This window comes from Plecotus auritus (genome assembly GCF_963455305.1).
Source record: "Plecotus auritus genome assembly, chromosome: 7".
Taxonomy (NCBI): domain Eukaryota; kingdom Metazoa; phylum Chordata; class Mammalia; order Chiroptera; family Vespertilionidae; genus Plecotus; species Plecotus auritus.
Genome location: NC_137774.1, coordinates 3,600,410 through 3,618,019, shown reverse-complemented (window position 1 = coordinate 3,618,019; position 17,610 = coordinate 3,600,410). Strand labels below are relative to the sequence as shown.

The 17,610-nt window shown below is 63.0% G+C and overlaps 2 protein-coding genes across 4 annotated transcripts in view; one reads left to right on the top strand and one right to left on the bottom strand.

The window, feature by feature from the left end:
- RECQL5 (RecQ like helicase 5) overlaps positions 1–17,610 on the bottom strand; it is a 28,159-nt gene that overhangs the window by 944 nt on the left and 9,605 nt on the right. The window contains exons 8-18 of one of the 2 annotated variants that reach the window (XM_080679136.1): positions 17,356–17,435; positions 3,331–3,549; positions 3,050–3,149; positions 2,874–2,910; positions 2,700–2,758; positions 2,527–2,600; positions 2,097–2,190; positions 1,637–1,771; positions 682–1,217; positions 444–534; positions 52–276 (exon numbers count right to left, since the gene is read on the bottom strand). In XM_080679136.1, the coding sequence (XP_080535262.1) occupies positions 52–276; positions 444–534; positions 682–1,217; positions 1,637–1,771; positions 2,097–2,190; positions 2,527–2,600; positions 2,700–2,758; positions 2,874–2,910; positions 3,050–3,149; positions 3,331–3,549; positions 17,356–17,435 (1,650 nt within the window). Of the gene's footprint in view, positions 1–51; positions 277–443; positions 535–681; positions 1,218–1,636; positions 1,772–2,096; positions 2,191–2,526; positions 2,759–2,873; positions 2,911–3,049; positions 3,150–3,330; positions 3,550–17,355; positions 17,436–17,610 lie in introns of both variants that reach the window. The other variant, XM_080679135.1, reaches the window with a different exon arrangement.
- SMIM5 (small integral membrane protein 5) lies at positions 4,796–12,712 on the top strand. Of its 2 annotated transcripts, XR_013961167.1 has the most exons (4): positions 4,796–5,179; positions 9,839–9,998; positions 10,440–11,261; positions 11,350–12,025. XR_013961167.1 is itself a non-coding variant. In XM_080679609.1 (3 exons), the coding sequence occupies exons 2-3, from the start codon at positions 9,872–9,874 to the stop codon at positions 10,547–10,549; spliced, it is 237 nt and encodes a 78-aa protein (XP_080535735.1). In that variant the 5' UTR covers positions 4,796–5,179; positions 9,839–9,871; the 3' UTR covers positions 10,550–12,712. The 2 variants fall into 2 exon arrangements, 1 of the variants encoding a protein (XP_080535735.1); XM_080679609.1 differs by having other exon boundaries at positions 10,440–12,712.

The window sequence follows — 17,610 nt, the reverse complement described above, 5'->3', positions numbered from 1 at the left end:
CCCACTGTGCCCAAGGCCCCGGGGAGGGCAGAGCCCACCCACCTAGCCTACCTTGGAGGCAAACTTGCCCTCTTTGTAGAAAGGGGTCAGGCACTGGACCACAATGTTCGCAGCCACCTTCAGGGAGGTGCCCGGGGCTGCGAGCTGGCAGGAGCCCTGTGCCATGCTGCTTATGGTGCTCTGCCCACTGGCCAAGATATTGTTGTTGGCCTCGGCTAAAACGGAGGCACTGGCTGAGGGGTGAGGCCTCTTCCGAGCCTGGCTCTCTGGGTTCTCCTGGGCAGGGCCACAGTGGAGGGTCACTCTTGGGCTCCCTGTCACCGGCCCCTCCCCTTCTCCTGGAAGACTGGTCACAGCACGTGCTGCCTCCCTCCCCCCCAGCCACCCTGGGACGTAGACAGAGCGGAGCCGGCCTGGCCCGCAGCCTCCCTCCCTGGCAGTACCTGCTGGGGCCTGGGCCGCTTGCCCCTCGGTGTCCCCTCTGGGAGGGTGAGCTGGCCCTCAAGGGGCCCCAGGTCTCGCAGTGGGCAGGCACTGGCGAGGAGAGAGCAGGCGTCAGGGCTCCAGGTACCAGCTGTGCCCTCAGCCGGGCAGCCCCGCAGAGCCCACTGTAGGAAGTGGGTCACAGAGGCCCATGAGCGAAGGGGATTCCAGAGGGTTCCGGGACTGTCCTGCCCTTACCTTGGCCCCTCCCTGGTGCACTCAGTCTGGGGGTGAGCAGCCGAACATCCCAGGGCTCCATCCTCCTCCTCGGTCCATGTCTCTGGGGCCACAGCTAGGGGTCCCCGCACCCCAGCACAGGAAGGGCTGGCACCTTCTGCCCCTGGGGCTGAAGCCAGGACAGGTGGGCTCTCGGCCCTTTGGCAGAAGAAGCGGGCGATGTTCTGAGAGTCCTTGAGGGCCGCAGCGGCCAGGAGCTGCTGCTTCTTGTTGGCCCTGGCCTTGGCCGCGGGACTGCCCCCAGAGGGGCCCTTTGCCTTCCCAGGGGAGGGCCCCCCACAATGAGCACTGCTTCCGGGGGCCTCTCTGAGCCTGGGGACAGACTCACTGCTTTCCTCATCCTGGAGGCCACATGGCTGGCTGGGGGGCTCCTGCTTGCCTCTCTGCTCAGGCCGCGGGGCCTGCCCCCCAGCCCTCATCTCCTCCATCAGCTGTGAGGCCGTCTGGAATGGGATGGAGCCTTTGGGGAAACCGGCTCCCACCCGCTTGGGTTTGAGCTGTGAGGAGGAGAGAGTGTGCTGACCAGCAGGCCCCTCGAGGGCACTCCAAGGCTGGTCCAGGTATGGCCGTGTTTGTGGCGATCTGAAGGGTGGGGGAGGGAAACGACGGCACCAAACCCCGGGGTCAGGCTGTGGGGCTGGAGAGACACAGGTGAGGGAGTAGAGCAGACAAGCTCGAGGGCCTGCCTGGGGCACCCCAGCGCCAGGAGTGCGATGTCAGGGGAGGCGGGGCTGTCAGGGAGGCGGGGCTGTCATAGGGAGGGCTGTCAGGGGGCGGGGCTGTCAGGTGGGGCAGGGCTGTAATAGGGAGGGCTGTCAGGGGGCGGAGCCGTCAGGGGGCGGGGCCATCGGGGGAGCCAGGGCTGTGCCATAGCTGAGGACAGGGAAGTGTCCCCAGCGTCCCCAGGCCCGCTCACCGAGTACACCTGGGAGGCCGGCAGGATGTCGTGCTCGGTGGGCTCTGGGGGCTCGGCCTGGGCACTGCAGCCCTTGGCACCGCCTGCCGGGTGGTAGAGCTGCCCGTCCTTGGAGGTTCTATGGATCTCGGCCACCTGGGGCAGGATGGGCAGGCTGGGCAGGCAGGCCAGGCTCCCACAGGCTCCCGGCAGCCCGACCCAGGCTCCCACAGGCGGGCTTCTGTGGCCCGCGACTGTAGGCACCTGGACACTAGACAAGGTCCAGTCTTCAGGGGCTTGGCTAGAAGTGCCTCCAGCTGGCAAAAGGGGGAGTGGGCTCCCCCCAAATGAGTGGCTTCTTGGTGAGGAGTGGATTCTGGGCTGCCTGGGCCAGAGGGTGGCAGCCAGCCTGGGAGTGAGGAGGGGCTACCTCTCCCACCCTGCCCGTGAGCAAGCTCCGCCCATCCCCAACCCCGCCCACCTTCTTCAACACGCTGGCCTTGTACAGGTTGGCAGCCTTGGCATTTCGGAACATCTCATGTTCTAGCTCCACAGCCTGGGCCTGCAGGTCAGGTCTGAGGGAGGGAGTGGAGGTGTCAGGCAGGCCTGAGCCCTCTGCCTGCTGAGCTCCGGCTGGGTTCTCCTGGGGGACCCTGGACATGGCTCCGGGACTGGTGGGATTCGGCCTCGGGGCCGGGATGCCAACCTGGACATCCTGGGCAGCCTGCAGCCCCTCGGGGTGACCGAGCCTGCCCTGTGGTGGGGCTGTGGGGAGCTGCATCCCCTGGGAGTAGGATGGGCCACAAGCAGGGGAGGGAGCTCCCCAAACAGGCGGGGGACCCAGAGTTCCAGCAGTTTCCAAAGGAACAGGCCGTGGAGAGCCCTCCCCGCCCGTGACCTGGGACACTCACCCATGAGTGGTACCTGCAGCCTGGCAGTTACTGCTCAGGGCCTCCTGCAGCAGCCCCAGGCAGTGCTCACGGGCCTGCAGAGGGAGAGCGGGGAAGTCGGTCACACAAGCCTGGGGCTGGGGGGCAGGTGTGAAGGGGCTGGGGGGCAGGTATGAGGAGCCGCTACCTCTTACCTTCACAGTGAGCCTGGGGATCTTCCTGCTAGAAGCCTCTTTCAGGGGACAGTCCTCATCTGGGGGTGAGGGGGTAGGCTCTCCACTCTGCCTTCTACTCTCTGGAGTCCCCAACCCCCCAAGGAGGCATCCTCCATCCACACCCTGGAAACAGCCCACAGCCCCTGTACTGACCTGGGGGTACAAATTCTTCTGTCTTGGGGTCTTTGCCCTGGAAGAGGACAGGAAAGGCTTGTGAGGCATCCCGCCCGCTGCAGGACAGCACCCAGGTCAGCACCGGGGAAAGGGGGTGCTGAGGGTGTGAGCGAACAGGCGGCACCTGGACCCCACAGAGGCCCCACCCCCTTCACCTTGCGCAGACTCATCTGCTTCTGGTAGAAGAGGTTCCACTCCCGCTTGTGGGCCTCATCTCTGCCCTCGTCCCCGCTGCCTCCAGAACCTTCGTCATACCTAGGGGACAGGCTGGGCGTGAGCAGCCCTGGCCTGGCCTTTGCCCCCCCCTCCACACCTCTGGAGGCCCTGGCAGCCCCAGCATGGCCCATGGTGCAGAAGGATGGTCTGGCCGTGGCACCAGGGAGAGAATGCCAGACCATTTCCAGTGGGTGGGGGCCCCGGCTTCATGGCCCCTCACCTGCTGAAGCCCCCGTAGCCCCTGCGGCCGCCCTCATACAGCTCAGGGTCAAAGCCATTGCCCTGGGAGGGCCCGATGCAGGTCTTGCTCCAGCTGCTGCTGCGCTCCAAGGTGTCCAGCTGCTTCCGCACGGCCGCGGGGTTCTGGCAGTGGTCACAGCCTCTGGTGCAGGCGGGGGGTGCGTCCCCAAAGTACTTGGCAATGGCAGCATGGCGGCACCTGGAGCAGGCAGATGGCAGAGACAAGGGTGAGGGCCCAGGCAGTCCCTAAGCTCGGGCTGAGCATTGCTACGTGTCAGCACGGTGTTAAGCATCGCAGACTCCTCATCTCATAGGAGCCTCACAGCTCTGTCAAGTCCCTTACAAATGGCCAGTCCAGCTGCAAGCGTGTGTGTGTGTGTGTGTGTGTGTGTGTGCATGTGCGCGTGCGCGCGTAGGCAGAGCTGTCCAGGTGCCCCGTCCCAGGGACAAGAGGAGCTGGTGCGAGAAACCCCTTAACAGCTGAGACCCCGAGGAGCAGGCTTCAGGAACAAGAGCTGACTGTTAGCCAGCCCTAGGAAGCCGGCCTGGCTGCCTTTAGCTGAATGGAGGGTGCACGCTGAATGGCCAGAGACGGCAAGGAGGCCAAGACGGCCACCAGAGGGCGCTGTCGGCGCCGCTCAGAAAACCAGGGTGTAACACGTTCTGTAGCCCAAGCCTGTACCTCGGCACAGTGGCTGCCTGTCCGGCCTCGGGGAGGCTCTGGCATCCAAGTGGTGTGGCCGCAAGGTTGGCTTCCTTACCCCTCCCCTCCCCCAAGCCCTGACTCACTGGGGTTTTGTGCTCACACTCAAAGGGCTCCATTGACAGCTCGGAGACGCAGGCTGGGGTGGGCTCCTGTCCTGTTCCAGGCACAGTCTGGTGGACTGGGTGGCACAACCGGCCAAATGTCAAAGGGCCCGGCCTGGCCTGGAGCCTGCCCCGACAGCCGCCCCGAGGGCAGCGACGGCCTGGCACACGCTCTTTGGCAAGGAGACGGCAGGGTCCACTTTCCTCCAGGCCGGAGGCACACGAGGCACACCCCCAGCCAGCAGGCCAAGCCTGGGCCACTCCCAGGTCACTGGGACTCCTGAGCTCTTCCCCAGAATTCCTGGCGGGGGTGGGGGGACTGGCTTCTTGGGTGGTCTGGCACCTCCCCCCACTATTAACTCTTTCCCTAGAGAGGCCAGAGTGAGGACCAGCCAGGGAGTTGCCTGAGGTTGCAGGTTGGGGTGGTGGGAATGTGAGCCAAAGGCCCTCCTGAGGCAGGAGCCCAGGAGCTGGGCGTGTGGCAGGCCTCCCTCCCTCCCTGCCCACTCCACACCTCAGCGGGAACCTCCCTGGGGTCATCTCGGCTGGGGAACAGAGAACCCTCCTCTTTCATCAGCTCCCGGCCCAGGCCCAGCCCACGTGGCTTAGCACACACCCACCAGGAGGGAGAGGAAGAGGAGGAACAAGCCGGAGACAGAGCCCAGAGCCGGGCCCATTCCTGGGACCTCCCGGGGCAGGGCAAGTTCTCAGCAGGACTCCCCGCCCGTGGCACGGCTCCCCCCTCAGTGGCCGCCCCGTGTAATTTGACACTTGGATCTCCTGGACGACCAACAACAAAAAAGCTGAAGCCCAGATAGCAGCTGGCTGTCAGCACCAGCACAGCGCTCGCTGGCTGGCAGGGGGAGAGGCATCCAGGGAGCAGCACTGGGTCACCAAAGAGGCGGGTGACAAGCAAGGCGAGGTGGCGGGAGGCCGAGGACAGGCCCCAGGAGAAGAGGCCGGGCCGCCTGGCTCCCCAGCACCTGCAGCAGCACCCGCAGCTCCAGCACCTGAGCTCCCAGGTGAGTGGCCACAGCTGAGGGGGTGCGGATGGAGGGAACGGAGCAGCAAGGTCCCCGGCCCCATGGATGGAGGGCCACCATACACCATGGGGGACACACTTGGTCACAGTCAGCAGACGGCCCCCAGTTCCAACCTGGGCTCTCCCTGCTTTGCAGCCTCCCAGCACCGGGGACGCGGCCGAGGGGCAGGGTGCCTGCTTACTCTGCAAATTAGTTTAAGCTCTTTCCATTCAGGGGGCTTCCACGAGGCATGTGGCTGCCAGGCTTGGGAGAGGAACGTCGCCTGCCCACTGAGCCTCCCTTTTCCCAGGACCAAGGCAGCGCCCGCCCCGGCCTCTTCCCCAGCCCAGGCAGCTCTGCCGCTCTGTGTCCCAGGCCAGAACCGCCGCAGCCGCCTCTCGTGGGGGCTGGGCCTGCTGACCACCAGGTGTCCTCAGCCCCGGGCTCCGGGCTCCGCTCATGTGCTCCTGCCGGGGCCCACTGAGAGCCCCACGGGCCGAATCTCCCTAAAGGCTGCACCGGGAGTGAGAGGGCCAGCCTCCCAACCCGGGCCAGGTGGGGAGAAGATGAGGACAGTGCGACTGAGATTGGGGGTGGGGGGGCAAAGAGGAGGTCCCTAGTGTCTGGCCCGCTGCTGCACCACGGTAACACTGTCCTTAGCCCGTCTTCCAGGCAGCATGGAGAGTGGCCCTGCCCAGGAGGCTGACTCCTGCTTCCCTGTCCTCACGCCAGGGTGAAAGTCTCCCCGGCCCTCCAGGTGCCTTCCCCAAAGCAAACAAGCCAGTGTCTACTTAGAAACGCGGCCCACGGCGACGTGGGGCCAAGGATCGCCCAAGTGTTCCTGGCTCGGCAGAGGCTGTGGGCCTTGGCCTGGCGGGTGGCTGGGGAGACTCTAGTCCTACAGCGAAGGGCAGCACGCGGGAGAAGAGACAAGTCGCTGGGCTGTGTCAGAGGCAGCGGGTAAGGTGGGGAGGGAGGGACCAGTGTCTACTTCCCACTGCAAGACGGAGCTGAGACAAAAAGCGGCGTCGTGAGGTGGCTCCCCACGGCACATAGGGGGCAGGCACCTCTGCCCTGCTGGCCACCCAGGTCTCCCACACATTCAGGTTATTATTCATTCTAGCTCTTTCTCCAATAAGACAAAGCCCTGGGGCAAGGTGGCTACAACCACCCTGACTGAAGAACAGGCGCTGAGCCAGCAGCCCTGGGGCCCTGCACCCTCGACCACTGTGCTTATCAGTCACAAACACACCCGCCTGCTTCCCCGGGCAGTTGGAGTATCAGCTTTGTGAGGAGGGAACAGGGAAGCTGTGTCCCGAGTGGCAGGTGTCTGGACGCCTGGCCACTCTGTTGCAAGGCCGTCTGTTCCAGATGACACACACAGGAATGTTTCCCGGTCCGGCCAGCTCGGCCAGCCTTGCTCTCTGCCCTGCTCACTTTCCCCTCCACCAGCGGCCGTTCCAGCGGGGAGCACCCGGGGAAGGTCCAAGAAGGGCCAACGCTTGCTCTGGCTGCTTCTAACTGACGCTCCCCCCACTTCCCGCCAGCAGGGGGTTGGGAGGGCCTCTGGTTCCCTGGTTCATAGGCAGAAGGTACAGTTTTACAAAGAGTTTGGTGGACCTGAGACAGAAAGATCAGAAAAACGGAGAATTCTCAATAGACCCCCTAACTGGCCTGCCCCCCTCCCTCCAACCTGGGAAGGTACCGGGAGGAGAGGCAGCCAGCCCAGAGCACCCCCTCTCCCCAGGCCACAGCTGGAAACTCGAGTAGGGCTCCCTACAGAGCAGCAGCTGGGGCACCAGCTCATGGTCACCTGACGGCTGCTGGCTATATTGGGCACCAGGCGGCAGGCGCCCCCTTGGCCTTGGCTTTAAATAGCCCACTGGGAGGACCGCCTGGGACCTGCTGGAATGTGCCGCCTCCCTCTCAGGAAAGGGGCCCCTCCGGCTCCCCGGTGGTCCCCACTGAGGCTCCTGCTCAAGCCCAGGCTGGAGATGACAAAGCGCCACTGAAAGGCCAGGGGCTGCTATCGGTCTCTAGGCCAGAAGAGCCGCGTGCAGCAGCCCCACGCCTGTTCCGGCGCAGATGGGACCCAGGGAGCAGCCCCGATGGGCGAGGCTGGCCAACTCTGGTCTCCAGAGGCCCTGGGTGCAAAGCCAGCATGCCATCCAGGTCCACGCCTGCTGCTGCTGCTGCGAACCCAGTCCTCCCAGGGGGGCGGGGTCCTCCGGGCAGAGGCCTGCACTCTCTGACGTCAGACATCCCTGGAGGACGGCTGACTTTAGAGCTGAGGCTTCCGATCAACAAACCCCGCCTTTCCCAACCTGGGCTACCTTCCTCCTTCCCGCCAGAGCCCACGCCCCTCCGACTGGACTGGCGGGGCCTCCGTGCCACACCCTCTGAGCCCTCCTGGGGCTTTGGGGATGGGAGCACCAGTGAAGAGCTGCCCCGCCCCCCTGCCCTCCGTCCACCTCTTTTAAGGAGCGTGTCTGATGGATACATTAGGCAGTGCAGGCATGGGGCCAATCAGGCTGGAAAAGCCGACCGAGTCTGGACGAAGAGGGAGGGAGAACAGCTCCTCAACCCTGTGCACTCCCCGCTGGAATGAGACCCGAGGGTGGGAACCTGGGGGCGGGGTGCCACAGGCCTCGGAGCGAGGGAGGGGCCTGCTCCAGGGTCAGTGGGGGAAAGCGGTTCAGTGTGGCTCTGGGAGGAACATGGAGGACCTGAGACGCAAAGACGTGCAGGATCTGTCCTTCGGTGGTTCTCACAGAGCAGGTGCGGCTGGGCCTGTGAGAGCCGGGCCTGGTGAAAGCAGTGTCACGGGCCCACGAGGGCGCGCTCCGGCTGCCCTGCAGAGCCCACCGGCTCCCAAGGGCCCAGGGCACGGAGCCGAGCCCCCGCTGGGCAGTGCCCTCGGCGACCTGCCCGTGAGCGGACTTATCTTGCTGGTCAGAGAGGAGGCTGCCCAAGACGGGCCTCCACTGAGACAGGGTGGGGCAGCGCAGGGAGGGCTGGTCAGACCTGTCTGGCCGGGTGACCTCGGGAAGTCACTTCCTCTCTCGGGTCTCAGTTTCCCCATTTGTAAAAGAAAGGAGGCAGGAGGGATGGCCTGTGGCATTCTGGGCATCCGTGCCTTTGCACCTTTGAGAACCGGATCCCGATCGCCTTTGGGGAAGCGTGCTGCCCCTGGAGGGGGCTGAGAGAAGGAAGGGTCCCGCTTTTGACAGGAAAGCAGCTAATTTTCCACGGAGCCATCACTGCCTGCCGCCCCAGCATCACTTAAAACGGCTCAGTCTCCAGCCGGCCTCCCTCCCTCGCCTCCCACAGCACAAACATTCCAGGATGAAGGACGCAGATGAAACTCCCCAGGTGCTGCAGGAAGGTCACTCCCCCAACGGCCACCTCAACGCTCCTGCGCTGGCCAGACGCACCCGGGGGCAGTCCCAGGCGCTGGGCTCCTCCCTGGTCCAGGCTCTGTGCCGCCGGGTGGCCAGTCCCCCAGCCTCGGAACACGGGCACCTCATCCTCACGTCACACGAGAGCGACTCGGGAGACATCAGTCGCCGAAGCAGGAAGGGGGGCAGCTTCCAATCCAAGACAGAACAGACAGAGCTACGGTGGGCAGCTGGCGAAACTGCCAGAGAGATGACTTGGAGGAGGGGGCGCAGGTCTGAGGGACGGAGGCAGAGCGGGCACAGGTGTCCTCAGTGACCACAGCACGAGGTCCCGCCTTCTATAGTCCGTGCTGCCCGAGAAGGACCAGGCAGCTGTGGTCGCTGTGGGTCCCTCCTCACCCCGAGCGGCTCAAGCAAGGGCTGCACCGCACAGGGAGGCGGGAGGCGGCCCAGGGCAGAGGGCGGCTCTACGGAGGCTGTGCGGTGGCACCACGGGAGTGATGGGCTTCGCAGACCGCAGCCACCCTCGGAGAACCCCTGGCTGACACCGGGACGCGGCGGCAGTCACTAGAGCCCAAGGTCTGGCACCAGCCCCGGCCACCTGCCAGCCGCCCTGGCATTAGAGCTGCCTTGGAGAGCAGGTTCGGGCTGGGCGGGCACACTGCTGCTGGCCCCTGTCCTAAGAGGCCGGGCTCCCGGTGGCCGCAGGTGAGGCAAAGGGCAGGGACCTCTGCTCCACAACATGCCCGACTTGCACGCTGGCCCTTCGCTTCGGCACCCCCCCTTTCTCCCTGCCGGTACCCCCGTTCTGAGTGACCCAGGGCCACCAGGGGAGCCGCCAGTCCAGGGCACCTACAAAACCTAGGACTGGTGTCTGAGACCAAGCAATGTGAGCGTGAAGTCACCCCAACACAGAAACAACGGCCAACCTTGGCGGCTGGCAGACCCCTCCCGTGCCCAGCGCTACTGAGCGGCTCCCGGCAGGGCCTCAAGCTCAGTCATCACCAGCTTCCCTCCCCCCGGGCAGTGCCAGCTGTGGGGGGCTGGGGACCACCATTGAGCAGGGGCCCACGGGCTCCTTCCCTCCTGAGCCACCAGGGGTGTGACGAGTGGGGCGTGGGGCGTGACGAGTGGGGCGCGAGGGTGAGACCTGACAAACTCGGGTGAGACCTGACAAACTCGTTCTGCGGGCACAGGGGAGCGGGAGGGTGGATTCTCGGAGCCGCCTGCCCGTGGGGACTCAGGTGCTCTCTCTCCGCAGCACAGCCGGCAGGAACCCGGGAGCTGGCCCAGCATGGGGGCCGCCGACTTCATGCAGGAGATGCGCTGGGTGGGTGAGAGGCTGCTGCTCAAGCTGCAGAGGCTGCCACAGGCCGAGCCCGTGGAGATCGTGGCCTTCTCGGTCATCGTCCTCTTCACAGGTGAGTCGGGCTCTCGGGTTCTCCTCGGCTCTTCCCGGCACCCGGGAGGCGAGACCACGGCGCCGGCCTGAGGGCTGGCGGAGTGGCTCGGTGTCTCCCAGGCTGAGGAGGGGAAGCAGGTGTCCCTTGGGGGAAACGAGGCATTTCCTCTGGTCCTGGGACATGCCTCAAGGAATGGGCTGGGTGGTGCTGGGACCAGAGGCACCCAGCATCCTGCCCCAGGGATGAAGGGACCAGAGCTCCGGGAGGCGGAGGAGGTAGCACAGGGAGGAGGTCCGGCTCCAGTGGCCGGCATGGAGATCCTTGGGTATTTCTGCCCAGCGTGCCCGGCTCCGGGCAGAGGCCCTCCACACCTCCAGAGGGGCTTCTGGGGAAGGGGTGGGCATTCCTTCTCTTCCCACCTCGAAGTTCAGTGCCCTCTGCCTCTCCCCGACCCTCCAGGCACCGTGCTGCTGCTGCTGCTGGTAGCCTGTAGCTGCTGCTGCACTCAGTGCTGCTGCCCCGAGCCCAGGGCCAGGAAGGCCCAGGTGCGGCCTGGGACCCCGCCATGAGGACGGAGAGCTGACCGAGAAGCTGGAGAGGAGACTATGACGCCACGCCCGGGTGTCGGCCTGGCCCCCCCAGCCCTGACTCCTCGAGACCAAGTCCACTGTCACAGCTCTGGCCCCGCCCAGGACCCGGACCTGGCACGTGGGGGCTTGTCAAGGAATCAAGGGCCGTTACGGTCACAGGCCCTCCCCCTGCAGTGAGCACGGTGCCGAGGGGGAGCCACCGTCTCAAGGACAGAGTAAACCACCAGGGATCTTGGCCTACCTGCACTTTTTAACCAAACACCGAAGCGGGGTCCCCAAACCTCGATGGAGAACAGCCCGCACCTGGGGGAGCTGGCCTTGGGGTTCTGCTGACCACGCCAAAGAGGAGCCGCCCCGTCGCTGGGACTTTGTGCAAGAGCTCCTGGGCCCACGCTCCCCACCAGAGAGGGAGCTTGTCAATATCGCAGCCCAGTATTTGCCTGTTTCTTTCCCAGTAGAAGCTTTTTCGTTATGTTTCTGGGCATCAGACTCGCTGGGCTGATTCTGTGCGTGAGCAGCGCCGCGTGCCAGAGTACCAGGGCGTGACCAGCGCGCTCCCTGTGCCCGAGAAAGCGGGAGGACCACGCAGGCGGGAATGCTGTGGGACCAGTGGCGGGTGCAGGGCGATGCCTGTCAAGCACCAGCCGCTGACGAGCTCTGGCTCCCAGACGCCCACTGGGCAGCGATGGACGCTGCGTGTGTCCCAGGCAGGTGCTGGCTCAGAAACGCCACTTAGCAGTTGCCACTGCCGTTAACTTGAGCCTGCACTCTCGCGCTAGAGGCTCGGGCCTCTGGTCTTCCCCAACCGCGGGAGTAAGAGAGGGGCCGGGCCCCAGTTCTGTCCACACCTGAGTCCCGACGCCTTCACCCTTGCCCCGTTTGTGGGCCCGACTGCCCGGTTCAAACCCTCGCCCCAGCACTCCAGCTGTGGGAATGCAGGTCAGGGATGCGACCTTCCCGAGCCGCGCTTTCTCCCTGGGAAATGGGCTAGTCCCGGTCACTGCCTCCTGGGGTGTGCTCGTGGGATGACCTAAGATGGCCTTGGAGCACCGGCACAGCGTGGGGCACGTGCTAAGAGCTCCGCAGATGCCCCGCCTCCACTTCAGTCCGCTTGCTCTTCCAGAGAACGTGGCACATGGGTGCAAACCCAGGATGACGGCCGGGAGGCAGAGGCTCCCAGGGCACCTCCCCTCCGACCCCGCTGGTCCCGAGCCATAAAGAGGTCTGCACGTGCCTCTGCCATCTTGGCCGGGCAGCCCATGCTCTGGCCGCCTGAGGGCAGAAGCCCGTGGCCCAGAAACGGGGTGGGGAGGGGACGCCAGCCCCGCCACCACCGCCCCCTTCAGCTGGCAGGCAGGCGGGCGGGGGAGCTCTCTGGCTAGTTTCACTTCCTGGTGTCCAGGGACCTGTGGGTTTGGTTTCGATGGAAAATGCAGAGAGGAAGTACATCTGTACAAAATAAAAAAAATCCAAGAAGCTGCCGTATCCTCAACCCCGCCCCCCCGACCCTGAAGAATGGGATTCAGAAAGATGATGACAACAGTGATGATGGTGTGGCCATAAAGGCAACAGAAAGCCACCGAGGGCGCACACTGTGCATGCTCAGGCACTGTCGTAAGAGTTTGGCTGCATCATGTAATCATCGCAATGACAATGCTGTAGATAACACGAGTACCCACGTTTTAAAGATGAGGAAATGAGCCTTAGTGACGCTAGATAATTTGTCTACGTTCACCCAGCTGCAAAGTGGCAGAGCCGCCTCTAGGCCCAGCCCGCCGGCTGCAGAGCCCCCACTGCCACACCCAGCCTCCCAGAGCGAAGGCTCTGATTCCATTACCTCCACCAACCAACCCCACATCCCAAACACCCACACCCTGAACTGCCTCAGAGTAACCCCCTGTGAGCGGGTGGGGCCAACCAGGTCTCCCTCCCGGAAGGAGAACTCCAACAGGGCAGCGGCCCAGTCCCCGTGCGACTTTTCACCCGCATCAGGATGTCCCTTCCCGCGCTTGCTTTGGCAGCACATACACTAACATTGGAACGACACAGAGAAGATGGGCATGGCCCCTGCGCAAGGATGACACGCAAAAACATATATATGTATATGTATGTGTATATATGTATATAAAGGATGTTCCTTCCTGGGGTGGCTGGGCCTAAACCTCTTTGTTAGAAAAGATTCTAGCTTCCTGGTCCAGCTGCCAAGAAGTGGAGGACACAGAGACAACCCTGGTACTGACGGGCGGGCTGGCTGGTTTATTTGCATTTTTCTCCTCCAGGCCACACAGTACCTAACTGCTGTGTCCAAAACAAGACAAGTCCCTGTCCTCAGGGGGCTGGCTCCTCCCCATTCCTTGGCAAACGGGCGCACCCTGAGCCCTCCCCACCCCCCGCCAATCGGGCCAAGCCCCAGGCTGGCTTCAATCACACCCAGAGCTGCGCCAGCAATGGCAGTTCCCAGCCTGGATCTCTTTGGGGCAGGTGGGATGGAGAGGCGGCAGCAATCCTCCCCTCCCCGCCGCTGTGGTGGGAAAGGAGAAACAGGCACAGCAGGATGGGTGGTGGCCCTGGAAGAGGCGCCTTCAGGTTGTCTTGGGCCCCGAGACCAGACCGTCTGGCTGACTGCAGACCCAACACTTCTCCATTCCCCTCTGGACCACAGCCCCTGGACCGGGCCACCCACCTGCGGCCCGCCTGCGGTCACTTCCCGTGTCTGAGGCGGGCTCACGCTCGCCCAGCAGGCTCCCCTATGGCCTCTGTGCTCTCGGTTCCCCAAAAGGGCCTCACTCTGCACCTAAGGCCCGTGCAGTCACTGTCTGTGCAACGTGCCTTTTCAGATGCCACCGTGCAGCCACCCGTGCAGGGAGTCTCATGCAAGGCTCTGCAAAATGTGGTGCAGAGCCCGCAAACCGGTTTGGTCCTGCAACTTGTCTCTCAAACATTAACTACGGAAAGCAATCCACAACCCAAACCTTCACGGCGACGAGCCTATTTGCTTGTGGGTAAAACCAGTTCTAGACCATAAAACACCGAGGCAAATTGATTTGTCCTTGAAGACAGTTCCCTCCTTGTCCTTGGGGCCTGCCGCCTGCCACAGAACCCAACTCCCAATTCTAATTCTGACATAGTCTCCACGTCTCCGCGCAAACATCTCTCCTCCAGGGGCGTCCCGTCAGGCCCAGGCCAGGTCCCGCCACAGGCACCGACAGCACCCTCTCCCCCGCCCAGCCCACTTCTCCTCATGGTGGTCCCTTCGGCAGAATGTTCTGGTCGGGGCCAGCAAGTGACTAACAAAGGTGGTGAAAGCAATGGTCTTCCTGACGCAGGGGGGGCCAGGGTCTTGTCCTGGTCGGTGTGGCCCGCTGCCCAGAGCTCCTGGATTGTCTCATTTGGTTTCGTGGAAGCAGAGCAAGAACTTAAAGACACCTCCAAAGAAACCGAGTGTGAGATCCTCCTGCATTTTCACAAAATGTTTACAGCCGTCCACACCATGGTGATATATGGGCAGGAGCATTGGGTGAGTGATTCCAGGGTCATTCCAAAGTGGTCAGGGAGGTACTGATGGAAGGACGGCTCCCCACGCACGGAGGTCCGCACAGCTTCAGAGCGGAGAGGCGGAGCAGAGTTCACACCCAGCGCAGTCACTCCTTGGCTCTCTAAGCGTGCCTGTCCCCAGCTGTGAAACTGGGGCTTCGGCTATCCTTGTTGCTTCATTTTCCACGTACTATTAAGCGCAATTATGTAATTACAGTGACAACTGCCACCAACAGGTTTGAAACAAACAGCTGATTCTTGATAAGCATCGACGTCACGGATGGAGCGGAAGTACAAGGGCATCCTAGAGGCCCGCCCACGGGCTGGGAGCGGTCAGGAGGCCAAGGGCATTAGTCAGGTCGGCCCGGGTCCATGAAGCCCAGGATTGCTAAGAGGGACTGGCACCTCACCCGCCTCCTTGCACCTGCTGCGCAACCGAATCACGTGGCCAGCTCTTCACAGCAGGGGGCTGACATGCCCAGGGAGTGACGTAAGTGGTACGAGACGCGGCCTGGGCACGGGCGCTTCGAAAAGCTCCGAGGTGCTCCTACGAGCAGGGTGAGGACAGTGCGCTAGAATGTCAGCTCTGGGAGGGGGCCTGCCTGATTCACGCTGGGCAGCAGCGCCTGGCACAGCGGAGCTTGACACCTGACTTGTGGAGTGGTGGCCGCCAGGCATCACGTGCCAGGGCACTGGCCCGTTCCCACTTCCTAGCTGCCTGTCACACAGTGGGCAGGAACCAACCACACAAAGCAGCTGCAGACAAAGGCCCGGGGAGAAGGTAGGCCCACAGCACCCAGAGCCTCCATGGGGATAAACACTTCCGCCCAGAAATGAGTTCCAAGAGGTGCCAGCAGGAGGCGCAGTTACCCATTCACCCTGCACGGCAGGAGGGAGCCGGAGGGGTGGTTCCAGCCCCAGGGCTTCCGAGCTCCCGGCAGGTCCTTTCAGGCCACAGCTCATCCTGACAGAGGGAGGCAGGACCCGCTTCCCGGAGGTGGATGGAAGGCCTGGGGCAAGGGCCCTGGCTCCAGTCTCCTCCCCTACTCACCCCAAGGCTGACTTCTCTTAGGGAGAGCATCTCCACACGTGTGCCCTGAGCAGCATCCCCCCCCCCCACCCATTGACATCAGAGAAGGACAGAATGCAGCTGAGGGAGTAAGTGTGAAAGGCAGAAAGGGACCAGAGGTTGCTAGGCAATGGGCTCTGGCCCACCTTTGTCACCTTTGTGACAGCAATGAGGTCTGGGTCAAGGCCACTTGGCACTGAGGACACCTTTTCCTCCCATCAGCTGCTTCTCTGAGTCAGAACACAGCTCTGGTCACCTGCTGGCCTCTCCAGCTCATCCCTCAAAGTGTGGGCCCCTAAGCGTCACCCCATCCGCCCTCTCAGGACTCAGGAGTGTTAACAGCAGAGTCAGGTAAGACTCCTTCCATCTCTGCCCTGACTCCCTTCTATTGGCTACAGGCTTGCCTCCAAGGAAGTTTCCAGAGGTCTCAGCTCAAGGCTGTCCACTCCTCTGCAGTCATGCTGATCTCTCAAAATGCTCCCAATGTTTGGCAATCGAGGCAGGAAAAATAGGATCTAGAGCAGGGGTGGGCAAACTTTTTAACTCGAGGGCCACAATGGGTTCTTAAACTGGACCGGAGGGCCGGAACAAAAGCATGGATGGAGTGTTTGTGTGAACTAATATAAATTCAAAGTAAAGGAGCGGAGGGGAGAGCAAGAGAACCGGATAGAACAGCCGGATCCGGCCCGCGGGCCATAGTTTGCCCACGGCTGATTAGAGCGAAGCTTTAGCCGAGTAGGTCTCAGGCTGGGAGAGGAAATCCTTGCTCACACCTCTGAGAATCCAGAGGTGGCCTCCACAGGACCCAAAGGCCTCTCGGGGGTGCCAGCCCTCACCCGTTTCCACAGGAGGCATCGAGCCCAGAGACCCCTTCATGTCAGCGCCTGCCAGCTGCACGGGGCCTGCGGTTCTCGGAGATGGCCCGCGGGTGGACCTGGGGGCAGGGCGGGGGCGGCGCCTGGGGCAGGGCCTGGAGAGACCCAGCACTCAGGGCCTCTGTCCCCTTCACAGGTCCACATGGACACACTGATAGCAGACCAGAGGCGCCTCTGGAAGGAAGAGTTCTGGCAGAACCCCTGGGACCAGGGGGGCCTGGCCGTGATCAGCATATTCGTCATCACCGTCCTGCTTCTCATGCTGTTCGCCATTGTGTTTGGGGCACTCCCTCTGCCTGAGAAGGGGGACCAGACTGAAGAGTCATGACCTGACTTTCGGGGGGCCAAGGAGAGGGGACACCTGTTCTTCACTCTCCAAACACCGTGCACCTTTCCCTCAAAGCCCCTTGAACAGTCTGGATTATACATTTTATGTGATTCTCTGATAAGCGTCTGTCTTTCTCACTGAGCCGAGCCCCATAAAAGCAGGTCCCTTTGTGCTCACCACTGAGTCCCCCACGGCTCCCCAGAGCCCAGTTCAATCTAGGCCTAAGGGAGGCCTGGAGGCCGGAGGTCGCTTCAAACCTAATTGCCATTCCTCTGACACTAGTAGGTACAGAGCCGGGTCACGAATAACCGAACGCTCCCCATGGCCGCAGCTCAGAGGAAGCAGAGGGTGGAGGAGCGTTTTAGACCGAAGGGCTAACAAGTGCAAGGGGGTCCCAGCTTGTCCAGAGTCCCCCTGGACGTTCCGCCCACACTGCTCCCAGCGGCTGTGCTCGGAACCTGCCCACCGCCAGCTGCCTGTCACTGCAGCTCCCAGGCACCCCGCGGCCCCGCCGGCAGCAGATGCAGATCAGATAGATAAGTGAGTTCCAAGGGGGCAGGCTGGCACGATGCGAGGAAAGCTGATCTCTCTCCGAGCCCATCACGCACCCCCGCCGAGAGAGAAGCCGCGCCACATGCCTATTCGGGTCCAGGCTGAGGGCGGCGCCTCCCGTGAAGCCACAATGCCAAGGGCTCAGGACTGAGTTGCTCATGGGGCCATCCATTCCAGAAGGGGATCAAGTAGGGTGGATGGACGACGACCCAAAATATTCAACGAGTCCTCACGCCGTCCGTTTCTGGGGTCTTCCACGAAAAAAAGGGTCCCGACTTCCAGGCTGCCCGGCCGGAGACACCCCATGCAGGCAGGGGCCCCTGGTGGCCCGAGAGTGGCCCCACGTTAGCTGGTTAACGAGTGGGTGCGGGGCATGGAAAAGATCTCAGTAACATTTTGTTCAGAAACGCGCGAATAAGTCACTCACCCCAATTCTTCACAGAAGGTCACCAAGGCCTCAAAGGCCAGGAGGGCAGCTTTATCAGACGCTTTGTTCCCCCTCTTTTCCTGGAGACAAGAAACGACCATTTGTTCCGGTGGTTACCAGAGGGAAAGGGGGTGGGGGAGGTGGCAGAGGGTAAAGGGGGGATAGATGGAGGAAGACGTGACTTGGGGTGGTGAACACACAATACAATGTGCAGATGATGGATTACAGAACCGTACACCTGGAACCTCTATAATT